This window comes from Chelonia mydas, chromosome 15, assembly GCF_015237465.2.
Source record: "Chelonia mydas isolate rCheMyd1 chromosome 15, rCheMyd1.pri.v2, whole genome shotgun sequence".
Lineage (NCBI taxonomy): Eukaryota > Metazoa > Chordata > Testudines > Cheloniidae > Chelonia > Chelonia mydas.
In genome coordinates this window covers 12,417,692-12,439,909 of record NC_057856.1, presented here as the reverse complement: position 1 = coordinate 12,439,909, position 22,218 = coordinate 12,417,692, and the positions used below count along the sequence as shown (strand labels likewise).

General features: G+C 45.7%; 1 protein-coding gene across 1 annotated transcript; it reads right to left on the bottom strand.

Moving 5' to 3' along the window:
- Window positions 1–3,954: 3,954 nt before the first annotated feature.
- ADORA2A (adenosine A2a receptor) lies at window positions 3,955–21,368 on the bottom strand. Its single transcript, XM_037878842.2, has 2 exons — window positions 20,436–21,368; window positions 3,955–10,972 (listed from the first exon to the last, which is right to left on the bottom strand). Exons 1-2 carry the CDS (start codon window positions 20,783–20,785, stop codon window positions 10,006–10,008), a joined length of 1,317 nt encoding a protein of 438 aa, XP_037734770.1. The 5' UTR covers window positions 20,786–21,368; the 3' UTR covers window positions 3,955–10,005.
- Window positions 21,369–22,218: the final 850 nt, after the last annotated feature.

Sequence of the window (22,218 nt, the reverse complement as noted above, 5' to 3'; positions counted from 1 at the left end):
GATCCATGTGCATCAGAACCCCAGCCACCATGTCTAGGACCAGACAGATTAGGCACACTCTTACTTATGCCAATATTTAACAGAAGAGGGGATGTGGCAGGAATTCATCCAAAAGCTAGCAAGTCTTAAAGCTACAATTCATGCTGCTTGCTATGAGCCAAGTTTTCCAAATGACTGAACGATTTAATATCAGTGGTGTCCATTGTGCAGCAAGGGAAGGGCTGTTTGGAAGGAATAAAGGCAGGAAGCAATAATGGAGGAGTTTTGTTTAATCCTCAGAGCTGCTGAGCACCTGCGACTTTCAGTAATTCCGAGGACTGGACTCGGCCACAGGGGCTGGAGGGTCTCCACCCCACCAGCTTTCAGACCACTGAGAAAACTACTGGTTTGTTCATTAGTTTCTGTTTATGGCTCAGTTTTAAAGGCAGAATCAGCACAGAGTTGAAGCAATCTTCTCCATCCAGGATCAGCAGCAACAGACACATGCACACACCAAATGCAGTGCGCCTCTCCTACAGAAGGCAGCTTCAGCACCTATCACAGCTTAGTCCTGTAACATGCCTCTGAAATAGGCATTTAAAGTTAAACAGAATACATTGCTAAGCAGAACATTCTGCCAAGTCCTGCCACCAGGACTGCATGTTATAGGGCACTTGCCAACTCCTTAGTCAATTTTATTTATTATGGTCTAGGAAAGGTCACAAAGAATCTCAAAAGATAAAAATCTGTGTCTGTCAGGCTGCCTTCCTTATTTTCATTGGCCCAGGCCTCTGCGTTCCACACTAACAATAACAGGATACAGGTTCAAGAGGCACCATCAGCGCAGCACACACTTAAATGGTCTGGGTTTATTTTTCATTCCTTGTATAGCTGATCCTTACTGCTCAATTCTCTGTTCATTAGATTTCTCTTGGATAAGATTACCATAAAGTATAAGAGCCTGACGCCACCCTAAAACCCAAACACAGACACATTAGACATTTGCAGCCCAGTGAGTGCCAGCTCCCTTCCAAAGGATGCAGCTGCAAGTCCTTAGTCCAGATGTAAACTCACCTGTCTGGGGCATCCTTAGTCCAGATGTAAACTCACCCGTCTGGACTATCCTCAGCTCTCACAGGGACATTTTACACTGCAGTTCCCATGTGCATACTTTTCTGAAGTTGCAAGACCATTTTAGTGTGTCTATCCCTTACCCTCCTGTCCCTCAGAACCATCCTAGCTGATACCAACCGCTCCACTTGGCTGAGAACACCTCTTGCAAGGTACCTGAAATCATCTTTGTAATGCTCTCCTGGATTCTGAGCAGAAGCTTCCTGTCTCCCTGCAGGATCTTACATGGGACAGTTCCTACCGTGTAGGATCAAGGTGCCAACTTGGCTAGCACTGCACGCTGCAGCCCTCTGATCCCATCCTGCTCCTGTTGTGGATCTCAAACTCAGTCTGTCTGTCAGTGGCTTTAAAAGGAAGAGTTGCTTCCCTGTAGCACCAAAGTGCTGAGCTTGCTTCCCTTACAGGCACGTGAGGCTTTCCGCTCAGCTGCATATTTAAACTGGGATTTTCAAAGAAGCATAAGGGAGTTAGGCATGAAAGTCAATAGGAGCAGTACGTGCCTAACTCCCATAAGCTCTCCTTTGAAAATCCCACCCCCCCCATTTTATCAGGAGAGAACATTAATCTCAGATATTTTAAGTGCCCATCATTGCACACACATTGTCCTCAGGGGAGTCAAAGAAGGGATGGGGGGAAATACGGTCCTCTAACTACTCATTATAGGTATGTCTACACCCCAAATTAAGGTGTAATTGAGGTTGCTTTCATCTCGCTAGTGTAACAATAGCAGTGAAGACACAGTGGCACAGTCTGTGACAGGTCAACAACCCACGTATGGACCCAGGTTTAATCCTCACTCCAGAGCAGGGACTTGAACTCAGAGCTTCCCCCCACCCCAGCGAGAAGGCTACAGGCTAGTCTGGAGTGTATTGCTCTCAATCTTTCCTGTTGAAGCTGTTCCACTTCGTACAAATACTTAAGTGTTCATTGGGCCAGAGCAAGTGAGCATGACTATAGCCTGGTGATTAAAGCACTTACCTGAGAGCTAGGAGATGTGGATTCAAATCCCTCCTCTGAACCAGGCAGAGAGAGCAGCCCACCCCAGAACAGCCGGTCACCTGGGGGTTAGGATGCTCACCTGGGAGGAGGGATGATTGGGTTCAGCCCCTGCTCCAGAGTGGGGATTCAAACCTCTGTCTCCCACATCCCAGGCAGGTGCCCTAACCATTCTGCTAAAGCCTCCAAAGGGAGGGAGGGAGGCAGGCACACGCATACAGTTTGCTGGCCTGGGAAAGGTTTTTCCCAACCAAAACTAATCAGGTCAAATTCATGAATCGTTTCAGGTCGATTGAAACAGCATTCTTCAGCGATTAAGCTACGTGACTGAAAAATTTCATCCACTTCTCGTGCTGAACCCCTTCACCTGCCACAGACTTCAGTCTGAAATCAGGGGGAGCTGAGGGGGCTCTGGACTTTTATGGGTTCAGTCCCTAAGAGAACTACCAATGGGCTCCTAGACCAGGGAAGAACCAGGTAGGGAAATTGCATTAGTGATAGCTTTAGGATGCTGGCTGTTGGCGAATACCAGCACCACCACCTTGGGCACACAGACGTTGGAGATGGAAAAAACACTCAAGATCATCTTGCCTCCCCATTCGAAGGGCAGGTCATCGTCTCTCACAAAGCATGTAACATATTAAACTGTTACTGGGGTAGATCTCAGCCCAGGACTACAGTGAAAGCACTGTGAAGTCCCTTTGTTTTCTGCCTTTGCCTATGCTGCTTTGGATGAATGAGCCAAGCTGTGGGTCTTGAAGGTTAGATTTCCTGAGCAAGCCAATTGTGTTTTAAACTGGGTGCTCTCTTTGTTCTCCCAAGGACTTAGCTTTCTTTCTGCAGGACACATACTGCGATTGTTCCTCCAGGTACTCCCACTGTACTTGGGCAGGTTCCCATTGTTCCTCCAGGTACTCCCGCTGTACTCCAGCAGACTCCCATTGTTCCACCAAGCTCTCTCTCTTTGATGCTTCAGAACAAAACACAGTGTTTGTGAAAAACATTTTCAATTTCTCTCTTGACTGAACAGGTCAGGCCTTGCTTGCCCTGAGTCCACAGGGACACCAGCTCACTTCATCACCTCCTGCTACCTGATGTTATGGATCATATTCACTTTCACTAAGCCCCCCTTCTTGGCTGCCAGCGGAGGGGATGTGGGCACAGTCCTTTCTGCAGCCTGTCAATGCTGTCCCACACCAGCCTGAGAGGCAGAAGAGGGGTCACTCCCTCCCTAGAATTCCCAGCACTAGCAAAGGGCCAGGACTGGAGAGGCAAGGATGGTGCAGATCAGGATTGAGGTGTATTGACACAGCCATATGGGGATCCAGCAATGGAATAACAAGGGCACTGCAGGCCGGAGGTCCAAGGTGCATTGAGATGCACTGATAAAGTAGGGGCACCCAGCCAGACGGGAAGTGCGTGCTAAAGTGACAGCTGTCAGGGTTGTCTAATGGTCCAGGTGGTTTCCCCACTCAGGTGTCTGGCTATTTAACAACTTGCCATATGCCATGACAAGACCCTGTACCTTGGCCAAACCACACAGTATGCCACTCAGGCAGACAATGTACAGATATTACATAGCACATTAATGTTATTCCTCCCGGTGCCAGGATAACAGATCCCAGTGAACCAGGGATGCAAAGGGCTTCTAGCCTCTGTCTCGGTCTGTCATCTTGGAGCATGTTAATACTTTCAGGGAAAGTCTAACAGAAGGAGCCGGAGGTGGGAAGAGGGCAGAGGAAACGCTCTTCCAGGATGAGCCCAGCAGAAATGCTCACAATAATACATTGTTAAACAAAACCAGAGGGCGGGCCAGCTTCTGCAGCCCAGGACACAAAGGCACTCACACGCCTTTAGAAATATATTTTATTATTTTAATGCTCATTTAAAAAAAATGTAACCAAGACATTACACTCAGCATCACCAGCAGCGGGCTCCTCAGTTCCCGGCTGTCTGATGACTCAACACATTCTAAACCATTGGTCGATGCACTTAAAATATAATTACATGCACAGAATCCACCCCCTCTTCTCCCACTCCGAAGTGATAGACATTGATAGAGGGAAAGGGGGAGCAGCCAATATATCATTTATAAAACATTTAAATTAAAAGGGTAAGAGATACCACATATGCACTGGGGTGTTTGGGTCCCCTTGCCCCACGGGTCAGTGGGAAGGTGTAATACAAGATGGAGATGATGGTTCTGAGAAGCAGAGGATAGAGGAAAAATTCTCCTGTGAGTGGGAAGGAGGCAAGGAGTGAATGCAACAGTTGCTCTGGGATAAAAAGGATCCAGTCCTGATTTTGGTACATTGTGGCTTGAACTAATCTAACTTCCAAAGTAAGGCTGGGAGGTACAAGAAACAGATTCAGGCCTGATTCTTGCATTCTAGGCATTTGGGGCCCAGATTATCTTCTCACACCAATTTCCCACTGGTGAAACTTCATTTTAGTTACTCCTGATTCATGCTGGTGAAAGGAAGATCAAAATCAGACCTTTGACCTCTTCCACTCAGCACTGGAGCGAGGTGCCAGGGCCGATTCCCCTGCCAATGGTAACTATGGAGAGGATTGATCTTTAGGCAGCTTCCTTATCACAGAACAATGGAGTATTCTACAGCTGTGATGGTACACCCCGCTCAGTAGCGCTGCTGTTATTTGGTTAGCCATTCCTGTAGAATGTTGTTAGGTTATTTATTTATTTTTAAATAAGGGCTCATCAGATGTAGATCAAGAAGAAAGGCCTTTGCTACATCTGGACGTTCTAAGAAGATGAGCAGCATCTGTGAAGGGGGAGCCCCCCCAGAATCTGTTCTGCCTCAGCCACATAATGACCAGGTGGGAACAATCAGCTACACCTGCTTGGGGAAATCAAGCATAAATATGGAAAGCATGGGTTATCCAGGATAGCCATGCCACCTGTGTGCGCCCCCGGAACCCACAATGCATCTCCCCAAATCTTCCAGCATGTTCCTGTCCCCTGAATGCTCCAGAATCCTCCAGCACACTTCTGCCCCCCACCCGAGCTCTCCAAAATCTCCCTATTTTTTCCAAACCTGTCCCTAAACACAAGCATTCACTCACTGACCAGCACAAATTACAAATTCATTGGTAAACACTCATTGTCTGAAATAGCTCTTCCTGTTTCTTTCCACCAATTTTCAAGTGTCATCTGTCATTCAAACGTCTTGGTCTTGTCGATACATAGCTTTCTGCTATTTAACTCTGCAATTGTACTATTCACACAGTCCGTCTGAACCATGCTATACAGAATAAAGTTGTGACGCATTGTGCGCACACAACCAGACAGCACGCTATCAAGCAAAATGCCCTAAGAATGGCTCTTGATAAACTCAATCCTCGCAATCAGCCAGAACCTCGTCTAAAACTGTGCAAGGAAAATAAACGCTGGAATTTGCTAGTCTCTTGGGAATGATGAAATTCATGGAATCTTCCTCACACAGAATCAGACACTAGATAGCTCTCTCTGTGGGGAGAGGGACATTTTTAGAAGAATAGTTTCACTGAACTGGAACAGACTCCCTCTAGCCCCTACCTCCTTCCCAGTGGCCCAGTCCCCTGCATCTTGGCTTCCCTAAGAGTCTTCTGCTCCTTCCCTGATTGCCACCTCCATGCTCCCCTGCCCCCCGCCCCAGGCTCCTTCTCTTCTTCAGAACAGCTGTGTTTCATCAGCTAACCATTCTCCACTGCAAAGGAAGTGAGGAGGATGTGGGAGGGGGAGAAGCACATCATCTTTGACCTTTGTATTGACCACTGATTTTTGAAGTTGAGAGAAGAGTGGTATAACAGATAGATAGTTGAAAAGGACAGATAGAAGAGTCAGGAGAAAAGCATATACTTTGCACAGAGCTCCTCTTCTCTGGCTCTCCTCAGACTCTCGGCCTAAACAGCCATCAGATTACGGTGGTGATGCCCAGTGTTGCCAATCACAATCAAATAAAGAGCCTCACAATGTGTGATGGTTTTGCTACAGCCCCAGCTCCTGGAGTCACGTTCTCACATTCAAATCTGTACTTCCAATTCACAAATATGGAGACAAACCTGAAAACATGAATCTGAAAAAGGATCAAAAAGAGGAAGGCAAACAAACAGAACCCAAAATGCCCTGCTTTTTTAAAATCTTGTAGTATTTGGGGGCCTGACTGATGATTTTTCAGTGCTTAGGGTTGGCAGCACCTTGACAGGGAGTCCAATACTGTGTCTGTGGAGTTTGCTGTCAACGTCACTATGTGCTAGCAACGCTGGCTCCTAAAGCTATTGATTGCCCGTTTAACATTGTCCAGTGAGCATAGGGACACTTGTGTCCAACCAGTGCTCCTGAGCATGGCAGCCCTCATCTGCTTGTCTGACATTTCCCCCAGCAAGATATCCTGAAGGTCCACCCCTAACACATATCAGCCGAAAGACAGACGGGTGTAATCTGATGGGCTCCATGTCATCTCCTAGTCATCTTTTCTGGATGATGATGATCATAGCACCTACAAATCCCAATTATGGACCAGGAACCCATTGTGGTAGTTGCTGTATGAACCCGGAACAAAAGATGGTCCCTGCCCCAAGGAGCTTGCATCATCCATAAATCCTTACAAGCTGAGCTGCCCTCTGCCTGGGGAAGGGATAACAATCTAGTGCAAGCTCCCCCAGTCCTGCCCACAACCCGTGAATCAATCCCAGCCTCAGCTTGCCTTCAGCTTTGGGGGCTAGGGAGACCCCATTTCCTTTCAGCTCTGCATGTTAACAATGAAAGAGCATTTGACACAGCTGGTTGAATGCCCTGAACAGCAACACTGGAGCCAATTCCAAGACCGCTGAAGACCAAGTGAGCTTATATGACAACCCAGTTAGGATGGAGGGTTTTCCAGTGAGACCCCCCAAGTTTGTTAAACCCACATAGATCAACTCTGTCCTGGTAGTAACCAAGCTGCATGTTTGGGTGTGAGGAAGCTCGGGGAGAAGTGGAAGGCAGCCAGCTTGTGTTGGTTCTTGTAAAGTTTGATGTAATACAGCATCAGGCAGATCCCAGAGTGACAGCCACCAGAACGTGACAGCACACACTTTCTGAACTTGTGTGTGTTCCAGCACATGAGCAATGCTGATATTTTCCCACACTTCCTTCCCTGCTTTGCTTCTGTGTAGACCTAATTGTTATGATATGAAGGCAGGATGTCATCTTGTGTTATTCTTAGTAGCATTTCAGCGCCTAACTGAGTTCTGAAAACATCAGAGCCCTTCATGTATTCCTCCACTGCTGGAAGGTTACAGAAGGTCGGAGATGCACAATCCCCCACATAGCATAGAGGAATATATTCCACCAGGAAAGATCACAAGTAATAAAATCCCAAACGCAAGCTATGGAGCCTGATAATACATTCCTCTGAGAGACTACATGGAAGACTCATGCCAAAAAGGAACTGATTCAACTGGACTGTGATGTCTATTGTTTTAATACAGTGGTTCTCAAACTTTTGCACTGGTGATCCCTTTCAAATAGCAAGCCTCTGAGTGCGACCCCCCCCCCTTATAAATTAAAAACACTTTTTTATATATATATATATATTTAAACACCATTATAAATGCTGGATGCAAAGTGGGGTTTGGTGTGGAGGCTGACAGCTCGTGACCCCCCATGTAATATCCTCGTGACCCCCGAGGGGTCCCGACCCCCAGTTTGAGAACCCCTGTTTTAATACTTGCTTTGTCTTTTTGCTGAGCTCTTTGGTGGCAAAAGTAACTTTTTATCTGTCTGACAGACGTACTTGCTGAAAGCCCTGTACTGGCCTGGGAGCTTCACTGCTAAACTCTCTCCAAAGTCATACACCAACCCTCCCACCCCCATTCACCCAGGGAGCACAATGGAAAGGAAATGCCCTTTAAATAGCTTGTCAATAAGGAATGAAGAAGAATAAGCATTGGGTTTCCTTTTCTTGTCCCCAAATTTCAGAATCTTTCCCCTCAAAAAAAGTTACCCTGATCTGAGGTCTGGGATGGCCAATGCTCAGACCTGGACCAGTGACAGGATTGAGTGGAGATATATAAATGCTTCAGGGTCAAAGAATGGATCACTGGAAAGGGGAAATTCCTAGGTTACCAGTGGGACAGACGGCACCTGCCTCTAGCCCCAGAAGGCCCTGGGATAGATTTTTTTCCACACCAGTGCTACAGTAATAGCTATTTTAGGTGATCTTTGGAATAGTTTTTTGTTTTTTTTTCGTAACCATACATGGCAGATGCAGCATACAAGCTGGTTGGGCTTGGATAAAGATTTTATTGGCCCCCTTTAGGATGAGTGGCTTCACCAGTTACAAGTAAGAGGCCATTCCAAACACATGTAAAAACCCTTTGTAACGCACCACACTGTCACGTACCCTGTATTAGAGACAGATTAGATCATGATCTATCAGACAGGCAGGCAAGGCTAATGCTATGTCTGCACAGATCGGGGTGGTTGTTTTCCAGTTCTCTGAAATAAAGCTTCTCTCTCTCTCAAACCGCACTCACATGCCCCCCACTTCTACTGGTGCACACATATGCACACGCACTCATTTGTAATGCACACCCACATGCTACAGGGCTTCACGGTTAACCAGATTCCAGGAGTTGTTTGAAACAATATAGAAAAAAAAGGTTTTAATGAACTTGGGCTCATTTGAATTCCAACTTTAAAACAACGTTCAGTTTTAAAAGTTATTTTTACTTTCAGGAAAGATGAGAAATTAAAGTTCACCAAAAAGAGGAATTCTAGAGAAAACGTAACTAAGGCTGTGGAATGAATGGGCATTCTGCGTACACAGGTGCAGAGATACAAAGATAGACAGATGAAAGAACCAACCACAAAGACATTGCAACCATGGACCTAGTACCAGCCTGTGGTCACCTCTCACTGCTACCAACACACCTGCCAGCAATTCACAAAACCTGCCATCACCACCTGATCAGCCCTTCCCACACAGACCTGCCCCTGCCCTGCCGTTACCACACAGACACCTGCCAGTGTCCCTTTGGCTAACAGAACTATCAAATCATCATATATATTGTTCTTTCAGTGAAATGGAAGGGTCTGAAATATAGTTACCAGTTTGCTTCAACGTGTCAGGATATAGCTGGGACACTGAAGGCTTGGATGGAGCCACCCACTCTTGTAAACATTAATAACTGACAACATAATAGCACAAGTAACTTCCCAGTGGCCCATCTCCATGGAGCACAGGGGAGGTAAAACCTTCTGTCCATATTCCAGCTCACTGGAATATCACTCATAACTGATTTAGCAGTGAGTGAAAAATCAGGAAACTGATTTTAAAACAGAATCTCTCAGTTGAAGATGTTGAAAGTTCCCACCAAGTGAATCCCTTCACTCTCCAGGCAGCACAGGCATCTTTCCTGACCAGTAGGCACTGCTATACCCGCTACTTTTGCTGAGGCAACAGTGTTAAAAGCCCCACCCCCTCTTCCTCCTCAGGAAGTAGTAAATGTTTCAGCCACAACTTTATTTCTGTTGGTAAAGACACTAAACTGATGAACAATCACAGACACACAGTACAGCATAATGTCATAACACACCCTGCTGGAGCAGAGTCTCCCAATGCTAAAATTCAGATGTCAGATTTGACCTTTGCTCTCTTCAATCTGAGCTGGGCCTTTGACAGCTATAGTGTCCCTCCTATTCCTTTGTTTAAAACGGTGCCTCTCGATCTTTTTCCAGTCTAGATCTTCGGATCTTCCCATCAGTCCTGGGTAGGGACCCCCTACGTGATAGCGACCTGGCCTCGCTCCTCTTTTCCCCTCATCCTCCTTTTCTGCCATAGCAGAGGCAGCCAACAGAAAAAAACAAAAAAAAACAACAGATTTCGTTCCAGTGGGAAGACGTTGTGAGAATCATCAGGAAATGTCAGCTGCCACCAAGGTTGAATTCTCCAGTTCAGAGTAAGAGACACGAATGCCAATTAGCTCTTCACTAAGAAGCTCCATGTTCCTGCACGCATCTGAAAGGTTCCCATTTTTGCAGGAATGTGGGAGATGCCCATTTATCTCCATGTCTAGTGAATTCCCATTGTGGTGCCATTCCAAATCTGTGTTGCATTTACTCAAGTCCTGCATGTCAGTATCTTTGTGGATAGCACCCAACTCCCCATTGGCGTATATGTTCAGGGCGTATTCACTGATCCTAATGCTGGCATTCTCTCCATCCCCACCATAAGTGGAAGTCCTAGTACTGGCAGTACCAGTCTTGAACTGCTTCTTGCCTACAATATGCTGCCTGAGAATTTTACGGAAGGTGAGTCGGAATTCCCTGATCCGGTAGGCATAAATCAATGGGTTCACTACAGAGTTGGCATGAGACAGGATAATGGCCAGGTACATCAGCCAGAGGGGAGGACGGGCACAATCTGGGCAAAAGAGTGTGAAGCAGTTTATTATGTGGAGTGGAAGCCAACAAACGGCAAACAACCCAACAATGATGGCCAAAGACTTGGCCGCATGGACTTCCTTCTGCAAAGTAGAGCGTGAGCGTTCCCCATGTACCATCTTGTTCTCCATCTGTTTGAGCTGCCGCCTGGCTGCCAGAAAGATTTTCAAGTAGATGCCAAACATGAGGAGGAGGGGCACCAACACACAGGCAAAGAAGTTGTAGTAGACCATGTACTCCATGGTGACCACTGTCTCGAAGAGACAAGCTACCATGCTTTTACTGCAGTTGCTGGACAAGGAGTCATTGGTGTCCTGAGATTCCCTCTTGGAGCATTTGTTCCAGCCCAGCATGGGCGTCAGGCCGATGATGAAGGACAAGACCCAGCAGATGGCAATGATACCTTTGGCTCGCGAGCTGGTCACCAAACCATTGTACCTGGAAAGCAGAGGAGAGGAGGATTAAACAGCGTAACTGGTACAAGCACCTGATACCCAAGTAACTTCCCAATGCTCATCTCCATGGCATGTATGGGGGAAGTACTTTCATGAAATACTCCAGCTCACTGCAATGTGCTTATCCAAAGCATCACTGAACTGCAGTGCTGAGCCCATTTCCCTCAACCCAGTGAGGGCCAGAGTGATGCTGGACCTGAATGAGGAGCCCTTCTAATCTACCCTTTCCATTCTTGGGTGGCGAAGCCAGCAGCACAGGTCAGCTCCAAACAAATAAAGCCGATCAACATTTCCCTTCTCTGCCTTACAAATACTCACTCGTGGTTATGAGCCTGCTTGTCAAAGCATAGAGGAAGCAACCGCCCTGCTCTGCCCCTCCGCCTGCAGGGAACTGAAACACCCAGAGCTGCTGCTCTAACTTTATCTCTATGTACTGCCAAAGGCAGAAATAGCTACTCAGCATCTCTGTTGTATAGTGTTGCTTGCTCCCTGTCTGAGTGCAGGTAGGGACCCAGGAGTACAGTACAACTGCCCAGTGTCACAGAGCTCTAGGATACTGTGCTAGTTGCCCAATTCATAGATCTTACAGCCGGGTCTCAGAGAAAGGTCACCATTAGTTCAGTATCAGAGCTCAGACAACACAGCACTCCTTTGATGGCAGTCACTGGGAATTCAGTATGGCCAACCCAACGCCGATCAACTGAGACGGGATCCAGAACCAAGTCTCAGCAGCTGAGCAATGCTGACAGTTGGGCCTTTCACAAAATACCCAATGCAGCATGGCTGGCTGCCTCAGCTGAAGAAAGATAAAGGAGTCTGAATAACAGGACCTACTGTGGTCTGGCAGAGCTCTGTGGTCAACACATCAGTATATCCCTCACGCCCGTGCTTTCGGCAATAAATCCACCCCACTATTTTGAGAGAAAAAACAGAAGCACGGTAAGAACCTGACACACCACCAAAAGACCTTTGTTTGTTTCAAATATTAGCTGATCCCTGGGGCTAGCATGCTGCTGTAAGCCCACAGCTGAAGGTACCAGCTGTACGCTTTGAAAATATAAGTCGTAGTAGTGTGTCACATCTGAGTACAATCTCTTTTCCCCTCATAGTACTTCACACAGAAAGGGAATGGCAGGGTTCCCACATTGTCCGTTGTTGGGTCCCACACTGTACTTGACCCTGTGCGTGCGTGATCTGACTAGGGGCTGCTCCCATGTTCTCCAGTAGTTGCATTGCTTCTTTCCCCATGTCGGATTCTTTTAACAATCAAACTTTAAAAAAAAAAAAAGAAAGAAAGAAAAACAACCCTCGCTCTCTTTCTCAATGGGTTTGTTCTTCCCACACACACTCCTCTCCTAAGGCAAACTAAAGCTCTGCAGGGAAGGGGAGGAGGGATGCTGCTTGTCTCAGCCAGAGAACAGAACTGGGAGCTGGCATGTGTTCTTAGCTCCTGGAAAATACAGCCAGGCATGAGATGGGAGTGCAGGATGATCATTCATTTATTCTTTAATCTCATTTCAAAAGCATAAAAAGTGGGAGACTGGGGGAAAAACAAAAAGCATGCTGCAACTCTTTTCTCTACAAGCTGGCGAGAGGACTCAATCCAGATCTGGAAGATAGATAAGGTTTCTCTAGAAACTGGTGACAGTTGTGTGAATCCTCAGAAAGTGTCAAGAATACTGCCAATCCAGGAGGAGAGAAGTGGAGTTACTCTTAAGTTCAGTTTTAACCGACATGAGTGGAATTATACCTGTGCTTCAAAATGTATATTTAAAATTACAAAGAGGGAACAAGAGATTGGCAGATGGCACTTGAAGCTTTAAAAAAAACCCTAGAATTGGCTGCATCTTTGTCAGGAGGAATTTTGAAATTGTACAGCTGTTATCCCACGGCTGGAGAGGTCCCTTCCCTGACACTAAAAATACATTTATTGCAGCTCCCAGTGACCTCTTGCCTCCCTGTGCTCTTACCCTCTGGGGATTTCCACGCAACAGGCTTCAAAGGCTTGTGAAACAGCTTTTAACCCAAGCATCCTCCTTGCTGTACTGCCCTACAGTACTGGGCTGGCAGTAGAATTAATCAGCATAGAACTGGGTCCTTCTATAGCACCTCTCATTCAGGGATCTCCAAGAGGTTTGAGTTGTGCCTCAAACAATCCCATTTGACAGGTCCATAGAGACAGAGAGAGATGAAAACACACTATCTACAAACAAGTTTGCAGCAATTCTGAAAGTGTCAGGACAAGGTGACAAACCTCACCACCTCTGTAACCTAGTAAGAAAGTGAACTCAGGTCTGTAGAGATTGAAGGACTACACACAGACTGGATTTATTGCTGTAGAGCAGCCAAGTGCCTTAGAGATGGGAACCAAATACAAATGTTTAAATAGACAGAAATAAAATCATTAATATAGGATCCAAGAGGGCGCAGGCTCTGAGCATTTAAAAAGTCAGATTCCTGCCCTGAAGAGGTTATAATCAAAGGGACTGATCCTATCAACAGTTACTGCAAAGCTTGACCCCATTGATTTCACTGGGCAATGGATAATAAGTAGTGAGTCTGGTAGCAAGTGATACTCCAAGGCAGAACATCTTCCAGATGTCAAAAGCCTCGTTACAGTGAGCTGTTCTGGTGCTTCTCGAGCAGCCAGGAACTAACACATGGCTAGTGGTGTTAGCATACAAATGAGGAAATAAACTACATTCACTCCAAGCAGGGCTGTTTAATTCTACGCCAGCAGAAGCAAGGGTGTGAAAAACAATGTTTGCCCCAAAACAGGTTACATCGGGAGGGAAGAGCATTACAAACTATGGACAGAAAAAAGGGTGTGAACCCAGGGATGTCTAAGGGCACATCTGACTGCTCAGATCCAAAACGTGGGATTTAAAACAGAAAATCAGCCATTTCAGCAGCCACTTTACTTGCACAGGGTTCAATTATCAAGCGTGAGCTTCCATACCACATCTGAACTCCAAGATTAGCAATAGGGCAACTCAAGTGGACATTTAAGAGGACTTTTCAGCATCTCAGGTTTCAAGCAGGGCTCACTACATCCAATTAATTTCAATCTGTGGTGATGAAAATGTGACCTTTCATTCCAATATGAGCTCATAGCTGCAAATTCAACACTAGCCATCAGAAACACCTTACAGAGAACTTCCAAGTGACTGGGAACATGGGTCTCCGCAATCCTAAGAAAAGGGGTGCCCACAATTACTTGCACATCTAGGTTATCCAGGAGCAAATGAGAGTGGGAAGAAAGATTTCCAGTTCAGCATGTTGTTATATGTATTGACGTTGGATCATCACAAATAAAAGGATTTCTTCCATCGTTGTTTGCAGTGTTGTTGTAGCCGTACTGGTCCCAGGATATTAGAGACAAGGTGGATGAGATAAAATATTTTCTTGGACCAACTTCTGTTGGTGAAAGAGAGAAGAGCTCTATATCAGCTCGAAAGCATGGCTCTTTCACCAACAAAAGTTGGTTCAAGACATTACCTCACCCACCTTGTCTCACAAATAAAAGCTTGTTACCTTTGAGAATGGGGACAATGTGCTGGACAAATGGTAATTTGAGAACTTTTCTGTTTGATTGCAGGAAGAAAACCTGTCTTCTTCTATCCAGTGCACCTCACCTACCTGCTATTTCATCATGGGAATACCTTTTTTACCACCCTCCCCCCACACACGCAAAGTCATATGCTTGGACAGTGTGCCCTCTTAGCCTTTTCTGGCAGCAAAGGACTTGGGAAATGCCTATTGTTCTTGGCCATCAACTTTGCCCTAGGGCTAACCAGGACCAACCAGTTTTATTTATAACATCCAGGTTTTGTTGTACCAGTGAGCAGAGGCTCTCAGTGCACCTGGCATATTAGGGACATGAACGACTTACCCCTGAACCATTCAACATCCAGTGCTTCTCCCTACCTCAAACATGCCCCAGTACCACTTCTGGAGTGCAGAACTTGTATTAGCGCCTGTCAGACTTTGTAGCCAAGTCCATAATTCCTTGCATCATCAGCTAATCACTTAGAAAAACTTTTGGAAAGTCTCTCAAATTTTGTACCATTTTCCACCAAAAATTTTTTTGGAAAATAATGTTTAGAATTTGTGGGATATTTTTAAGCATAATTCATCACTGATTGTTTGACACACACTTTTTAAAAAAAATAAATTATACCCAAGCGTGTGTATTTTCCCCACCAGCTCTCGGACAGGTCAGGAATGTTGAATCTTTAACAAAAGATCTTTTCCTCCAACTGTCTGTCAAATGTTTGTGTTACTTAGGTGTTGAAAAATGACATTTTGAACAGTGTGAATATCACTTCCCCTTTCCATTAACCAGGTTTCGCTTTCTCCTCATGTCTGAGGTCAGAAATCTATTAAGCGGTCTATTGATCCATAGATTGTTCCAGGGGAAACAGAGTTGACAAGATCGACCACTGCTACTGGAAAAGACAAACAAAGGGGAACACACAGGTCCTTTTGTACACCAAGCTACACACAGGTTTTTGTACTGATTCAGCGATGTTGCTCATGGGTGCAATTTGTTACCGAAATAGCTAAATTGGAACAGTCCCCTTGTGTGGACACAGCTATACTTGTATAAAGGTGCTGATATTGATGTAGCTTATTTCCATAATGTAATGGTATAGCTTACATCCTAGACATGTGCCCAAACTAGGGGGCTATAACGCAACTTTACTGGTTTTCAAATCTATCTGCTAAAGGATATAGTTATAGTGGTACAAAAGGCCATACAGACCAGCCTTCAGGTGAAGAGCACTGCATTAGTTCACAGTGCAGAGAATGTCTTCACAATGATAAGGGACAGAAGCCTTTTATTCTTAAAAGGATGATTTTATTAATCAATAGGAGTTCTGGATGGCCACACTGCTCACAAGTGGCAAAGCCACAGCTAAGCCATGCAGATAATCTCAAATGATTCACCCTCAGAGGTGGTGATTTCAAAAGTACATAAGTGACTCAACCCTTCAAAAGCCAAATTTATCGCATCACCATGGAATTGTTACATACCACACTAAAAGGGGTTTTGCAGATACATTTGGGAGACATTAAGCCTTATGACCCCAGTCCTGCAAACATTTACATATGCTTAACTTTAAGCATGTGAATAGTCCTAAGGGGACTACTGACATACTTAACTTTAAGTCTGGTACTATTTTTATATCCTTCCACCTGTAACAGGCCAGGTTTCCTTAGCACCATGAGTCCCACTGTGAAGACCTCACAGGAAGAGAAAAATATAATTAACACATCCTAGAAACCTCTAAAAGAGGCATAAAACAGCTTCCCTAGACATAATAATTAGGCTTGGAAGGATTTGATTTTTATAGATAAATGTTGGTAAATGTTTATTTTACCCCACACACCCCAACGAAAACATATTTCCATCTCTAATCACTGAAGTTTACCAATAGGCAAAATTAGAAAAATCCTGTTTGAGAACTTAGAGTTTGATTTACAGATATTAACTTTGTATAATTTTGACATGTGATGTTGATAATTTGTGTTTTAACAATTATAAAGCTTAACTATTTGAATCTCAACATTTACTGTCATTAAATAATTATTTTCTAACTCTCCCTGAATTTCCTGCAACTGTGAAAATTTAAATCAATAAAATTTTTAAAAAAGGCTTAAAAATTAAACATCCTTATCTGTCAAAATTATAAAACATAAAAATCTAATTTTGGCAACCTATAAATAATTATGGGATTTTAAGGCCTAACTTTTAGGAGCTTCAGGGCATAGAAGGAAGGGTTGAGCATCCTTTTCAAACCCTGGGACTCTCCCTTTTCCAGTGACAGAATGCCCCTTCAGTTTCTAGCTCTCATGGATCACAAGATGCTAAACCTACCAGTCACTTATACAAGAGTGAATATTTACACTTCTGTGCCTTGGGCCAGTGTAATTTGGGGGAAGAGATGCCACCTTTCTGGGGAAGATGGTAACATTTGTATCCTGGATACTGCCTGGTTTAATAAATAAATACAGTGTGGCCTGACGTGGCGTGCTATTGTACATCATCCTTGGTTGCACACTGCTACATATTTTGCATTCTTCTGATTTTCACAAGCATCACAAGTCTTTTGCAGACTTTCCACTAACTTTAAGTTCTGCTGTAGGGGGAATTAGCTACTCCATATGTTAGTCTTCTACCAGTTACATGAAATTATGCAATCTTTCTATTACATACAGGCTTAGCACAATTAGATTTTGATGGAAAATATCAATGTTTATTTTTAAGCATTTAAAATTCTTATTGCTTTAAAGTTCCACAGTTGTGCAAAATGATAGGGGTGTATGTCAGACAATAATTATTAAATAACAGCAGACACTGAGATTAAAAAAATTAAAGCTCCATAACCAACACAAATTGTCAACATTACATGTCAAAATATATCCAGTAAATATCCTTAAATCAAATTTAGTAAGTTCTCAAGCAACATTTTGCCTATCAGTAAATGTTGATTATTATAGATATATTTGCTCATCAGTTTCTGTGTATGGTTAAATCAACATTTACCAATAAAAATTTAATCTTTTCAAGCCTTCTGCTCCTCAGTAAATATGCTCAAATTCATCTGATGCACTATTAATAGAGATGAGTGAATAATTCAGACTCATTCAATGAGGTTTGTCTCTCTCTGTGGCATTCGCCTGGGACACAGCACTTGGAAGAGTACCGTTCAAATGAAATTAGCCATTCTGCAGCCTACTTGGCTGATCGTTCTAAGAAATTAGAAACCTATTGCTAAATTGTGCAGCCATATTTAATTCCTACGCAGAACAGGCAGCAGGCCTATCCTTCCCCACCTCTGGGCCAGGTCTACACTAAAAAGTGATATCAACCCAGCTATGTTGCTTAGGGATGTGAAAAAGCCACACCCCTGAGAGACACAGTTAAGCCAGTCTAACTCCAAGTGTAGACAGTGCTAGGCCAACGGAAGAATTCTGCCGACCCTGGTACAACCCCTACAGCAACGGAAGAACTCCTCCCCTTGCCTACACTGAAGCATTACAGCTGCGCCATTTCCAGTGATAACAGAGCCTTAGAGGTTACAGCATGCTCCCGGTGTGTCTAGCCTGCTTTGCTGACTGGGGCTGCCGTGGAGGCTGGGGGAAGATGACTGCCTCCTCCATGCTCCCTTTGGTCTGGCAAAAACACCCACAGGGGCACTGGGAGAGAATGGTCAAAGGGATGAAAACTATCTCTTGCTCCTGCCCTTCCCCATCCTTTGTGCATCTCTGCAAGGATCAGCCGAGAACTGGCCCCTGAGGGTTTCCTTATTGCTAGAAAGGCACAATACCTGGAAATTAGGCTTTATCTCGTTATTTGCTTTGGGGTATAAGTCAAAGAATTACCAAACGGGCAGCAAATTGCTTTAATTCATCAAATAGTCAATTAGCTGCAATACTGAATGTGCCTGCCCCCAGGGCGCTCTCCGTCTCTCCCCACTGCCAGGTTCCTCCTCCATCCCTCCATTTATGTCTGAGGGGGGAGGAGAGGAGAGGGCAGGAGAACAGCCCACATCCACTGAGCAGGATCAGGCTGCAGTCACCACCTCAGGAGTGTCTGAGTGGCAAATGAGAAGCAAGAGCCGTTACAATTTCCTTCTGCAGATGAGGGCATCAAAATAATCTGCTGGAGGGTACGGGGTGAGGTGTGGCGAGGAACAAGTGAGAGGGGAAAAGGAGAGAGAATGATACATAGGAATGGAGAGACAGTTCAGAGGTGTCACTAGTCACAGCCTGCTCTGCTCTGGTCCAGGTTGCCCTTGCTGGAGAATGGAGGGTATCACTCATTTACAGGCTTCCTCTGTGTCTTAAATGCCTGAGAAATGACGCAGAGGCATTGTCAGTTAACTGCTCCACAGAGCTTCCCACTTTGTAATAAGCCCAGAACGTACAGGGTTTGACCTGCGCCGGGTGACAGTCAAGTCCCATCCTGGCAGCATGTATCTGCAGGACTGTGATGATCAGATAGAGTGGCAGCTCCCACACACAAGATAAAATACCCCCCTGGCCACTTGTCCATAGAGCAGCAAACGATCTGTTTCAGTTTGCAAGCTCTAATTTTGAAGGTCCTTTTCTTCCCCAAAAGGATGCCGTGTGTGGGGTGCCCGCTTGTGGGATGGACTTGGGACAGGACCCGGCCGTCACCAAATAGCTTTCTCTGTTAGAGACGCTGCACCTGATCCACTCTGGATCCTCTTGCTCATGTTGAACAAAAAGCGCACTCTCCCTCTTAGCCTGTGTAGGATTAAAAGCCCCCCCCCGGCCCCCAAGAATGCCTCCCATTCCCATCCGCATGCTTACCCTAGAGCAGGGGTTCTCAGGACAAATTATTTGGTGGCCTCAGAGTGTGGCCACCAACTCTTGCTGGTGGCCACTCATATTTTCCTAAAATACTTAATTAGCTTTAGGAAAAACAAATAAATATGCAGATACACATGTCCAAATCGTTATAATTTATGTATTACTAGCTAGTAAGTCTGCTGTGATAAGTGATATTAACCAACATACAAGTATCACTTATCACAGCTGACTTATCAGCCCCAGCAAGTCTGGGGACAAATTAAGCCTTGGATGGGAGATCAGGGGAGGCATCAGGGGCCAGGGGAGATGGGGTTGGCAGGGGGAGGCAGCGGAGCCTGAAGCCCCGTGGCCGGAGCCCAGGGCTGGAGCCCAAACCCTTGCAGCCAGAACCTGCCTTGCCCGCCACTCCTGGGCTGAAGTGCAAATCCTGAGCCCCACTGCCTCAAGAAGGTGGGGAACTCACTGGCTGCCAACCCTTGCTAGAAATCCCAGCAACCAACACCAAGGCTGTCCATCCAGGAGCACCATGGAGGGGGCGGGGCCGCTGGTCCTCCTGCCTCCCGCAATCACAGCCCAGGAGGCTGTGGCCACAAGAAAAGCCCCTGGTGCCTGCATGTCGCCGCATTTGAGAAACAGTGCCCTAGAGAATCTCACTGTAACAGCACACCTCCACCGACCAGACAGAGCCCCTGCTGTCCACAGTGGGGTGATACCGAGTGACCTCTCTTTTGTGCTCAGCTTTCCCACAGCAATCTGTCTGGCACTGTCTGCTCCAACTCAGAACACAGATCATTACAGCTAAGTCATGAGTCTGTCTCAGTGCAGAACGTAAGCTCCTAGGCAGGGTCCAGGTAATGCCATGGGCACATACTACGTGGGACAAGGAAGAGCTAGAAATAGAAATGCAACATCCAGGAAATCCAGCAGGAAGGGGCAAGTTTTGAGGTCTAAAAAGCATTTTCAGATTACAGTGAAAGTGGCATCGTTTCCTTTAATTCTCTCTTCCTCCTTGATTACAGCACCTAGGATACTCTAGAGATGCCCATTCCATCTGCATTCTTCCTCCCCGCCCCCAACCCAGGTCCCACCCACTCTGGGCTTACCTGAGGGGTATCCGGATAGCAATGATTCTGTCAATGGCAATAGCCAGGAGACTGAAGATGGAACTCTGAGTCAAAACCAGGACGAAGCAGGCGATGAAGAGGCAGCCATAGAAGAAGGCACAGAAGCCAGTGCTGATGGTGATGGCAAAGGGGATCGCGAGCACGCCCACTGCAATGTCAGCTGCAGCCAGGGACACCACAAAGTAGTTGGTGACGTTTTGCAGGTTGCTGTTCAGATAGACTGCCCAGCAGACCAGGGCATTCCCCAAGATGGCCAGCACTGCAATGACCAGTTCCAGGATGATGTAAACTACATCCGAGAGGAAGTTTTCATTCCCATATACTAGCATGGTGAGGTTGACCAGGCCAATGCAAGAAGGTGCCAGAGAAGCTCAGTGTCCATATCTGCAGTGCTACAAACAGCCACCAAGGCACCTCAAAATGGTTTGGGTTCTGATGGGCACTCAGCTGCCAGCTGTTGGCCGGAGGCTTACCTGGCCCCCTTCTCCCTTCAGTTGATTTAGCGGTCTACCACAGAGGGCATAGAAAGACGGAGTGCAGGGTTTGCCAGCTTCATCAGACAGGATAAACCTTGCAGATTCTCGGCATGTTCACAATAATGCAGAAGCACATTAGTGGTCCACTGAACTCCAACAGATACGGCCCCAGGAAAAACCTCATGTAGATGAACCCTTTGCCCTCCAGATCAGAAAGCCCTGCAGATGTTGGGTGTTTGAAATGTACTGCCTGGCATAGTCATGTGTGGTGAGGATCTTGGGTGTCCTGTTGACAATCACAGGTCTTGTCACGATTTCCTGCCACCTCTCGGGATCATCATCTTGTTCTCCCTTTTTTCCTTTTGCTGAATGCTCTAGGACTCAGGGAATCTTCCTGTCAGCTGTTGCAAACATCCAACTTCTCCACTTGTTTCCTTAAATACAATAAAAATAACCAAACTAAGTAATCAGCGCCAGTGACCAGCTAGGAAAAGCAAAATCTCATTCAAGTGGCATATCCAAATGATGTTAGAAATAAAACAGACCTACATGAACATCACGGGCAAAAAAAATCTTATACTTTGTCCCCCTCAAAAGCTGCCTGGTTGAAGTCAATATTGCACAACTATGATGCGAAACACAAGGGCTGTTTTGTTTCTGAGGCTACCAACTGAGCTGACAATTCAGCAGCTGCTTGATAGTCTGCCATGAAACATGAGCGCCCAGCTAATTATGCCTTAGCTTTGTGCCTGGATTGGAAAAAGGTGGAGACTTTTACACACATACACCTGCCTCCATGCGATCACAAATAAATGACTTGTTACCTGCGCTAACACACCAGTGTACTTTATCATTACACGAATGCTGCATGCAGTTGCACAGGAATAACACCACGTGATCACAGACAAACCACTCAGTCTAACATAAGGAGGCTTACACTGTGTGCATATGTAACAGTTCTGACATTTCCTTGGAGGGCTGGGGAAATTCCAAAACACGACTGACAACACAAGAAATACCCCCCAAAGAACTCAGAGTGTAACATCCTTCAGTACTTTCCTCCCCAGAGGAGACAGACACACGCACTACTCCAAGGACCCACGCACAGTGCAGACTCCCACACTCTCACAGACACACACCCTTGCCTATGCACACAATCCCTCACACCATAAGCAAACATATAATAGCTAGCTCTGCGATAGCATTTTTCATTCCTAGGTCTCAAAGCACTTTACAAAGGAGGTCAGCATCAGAATGATGGACACAACCAGTGATACACACATACT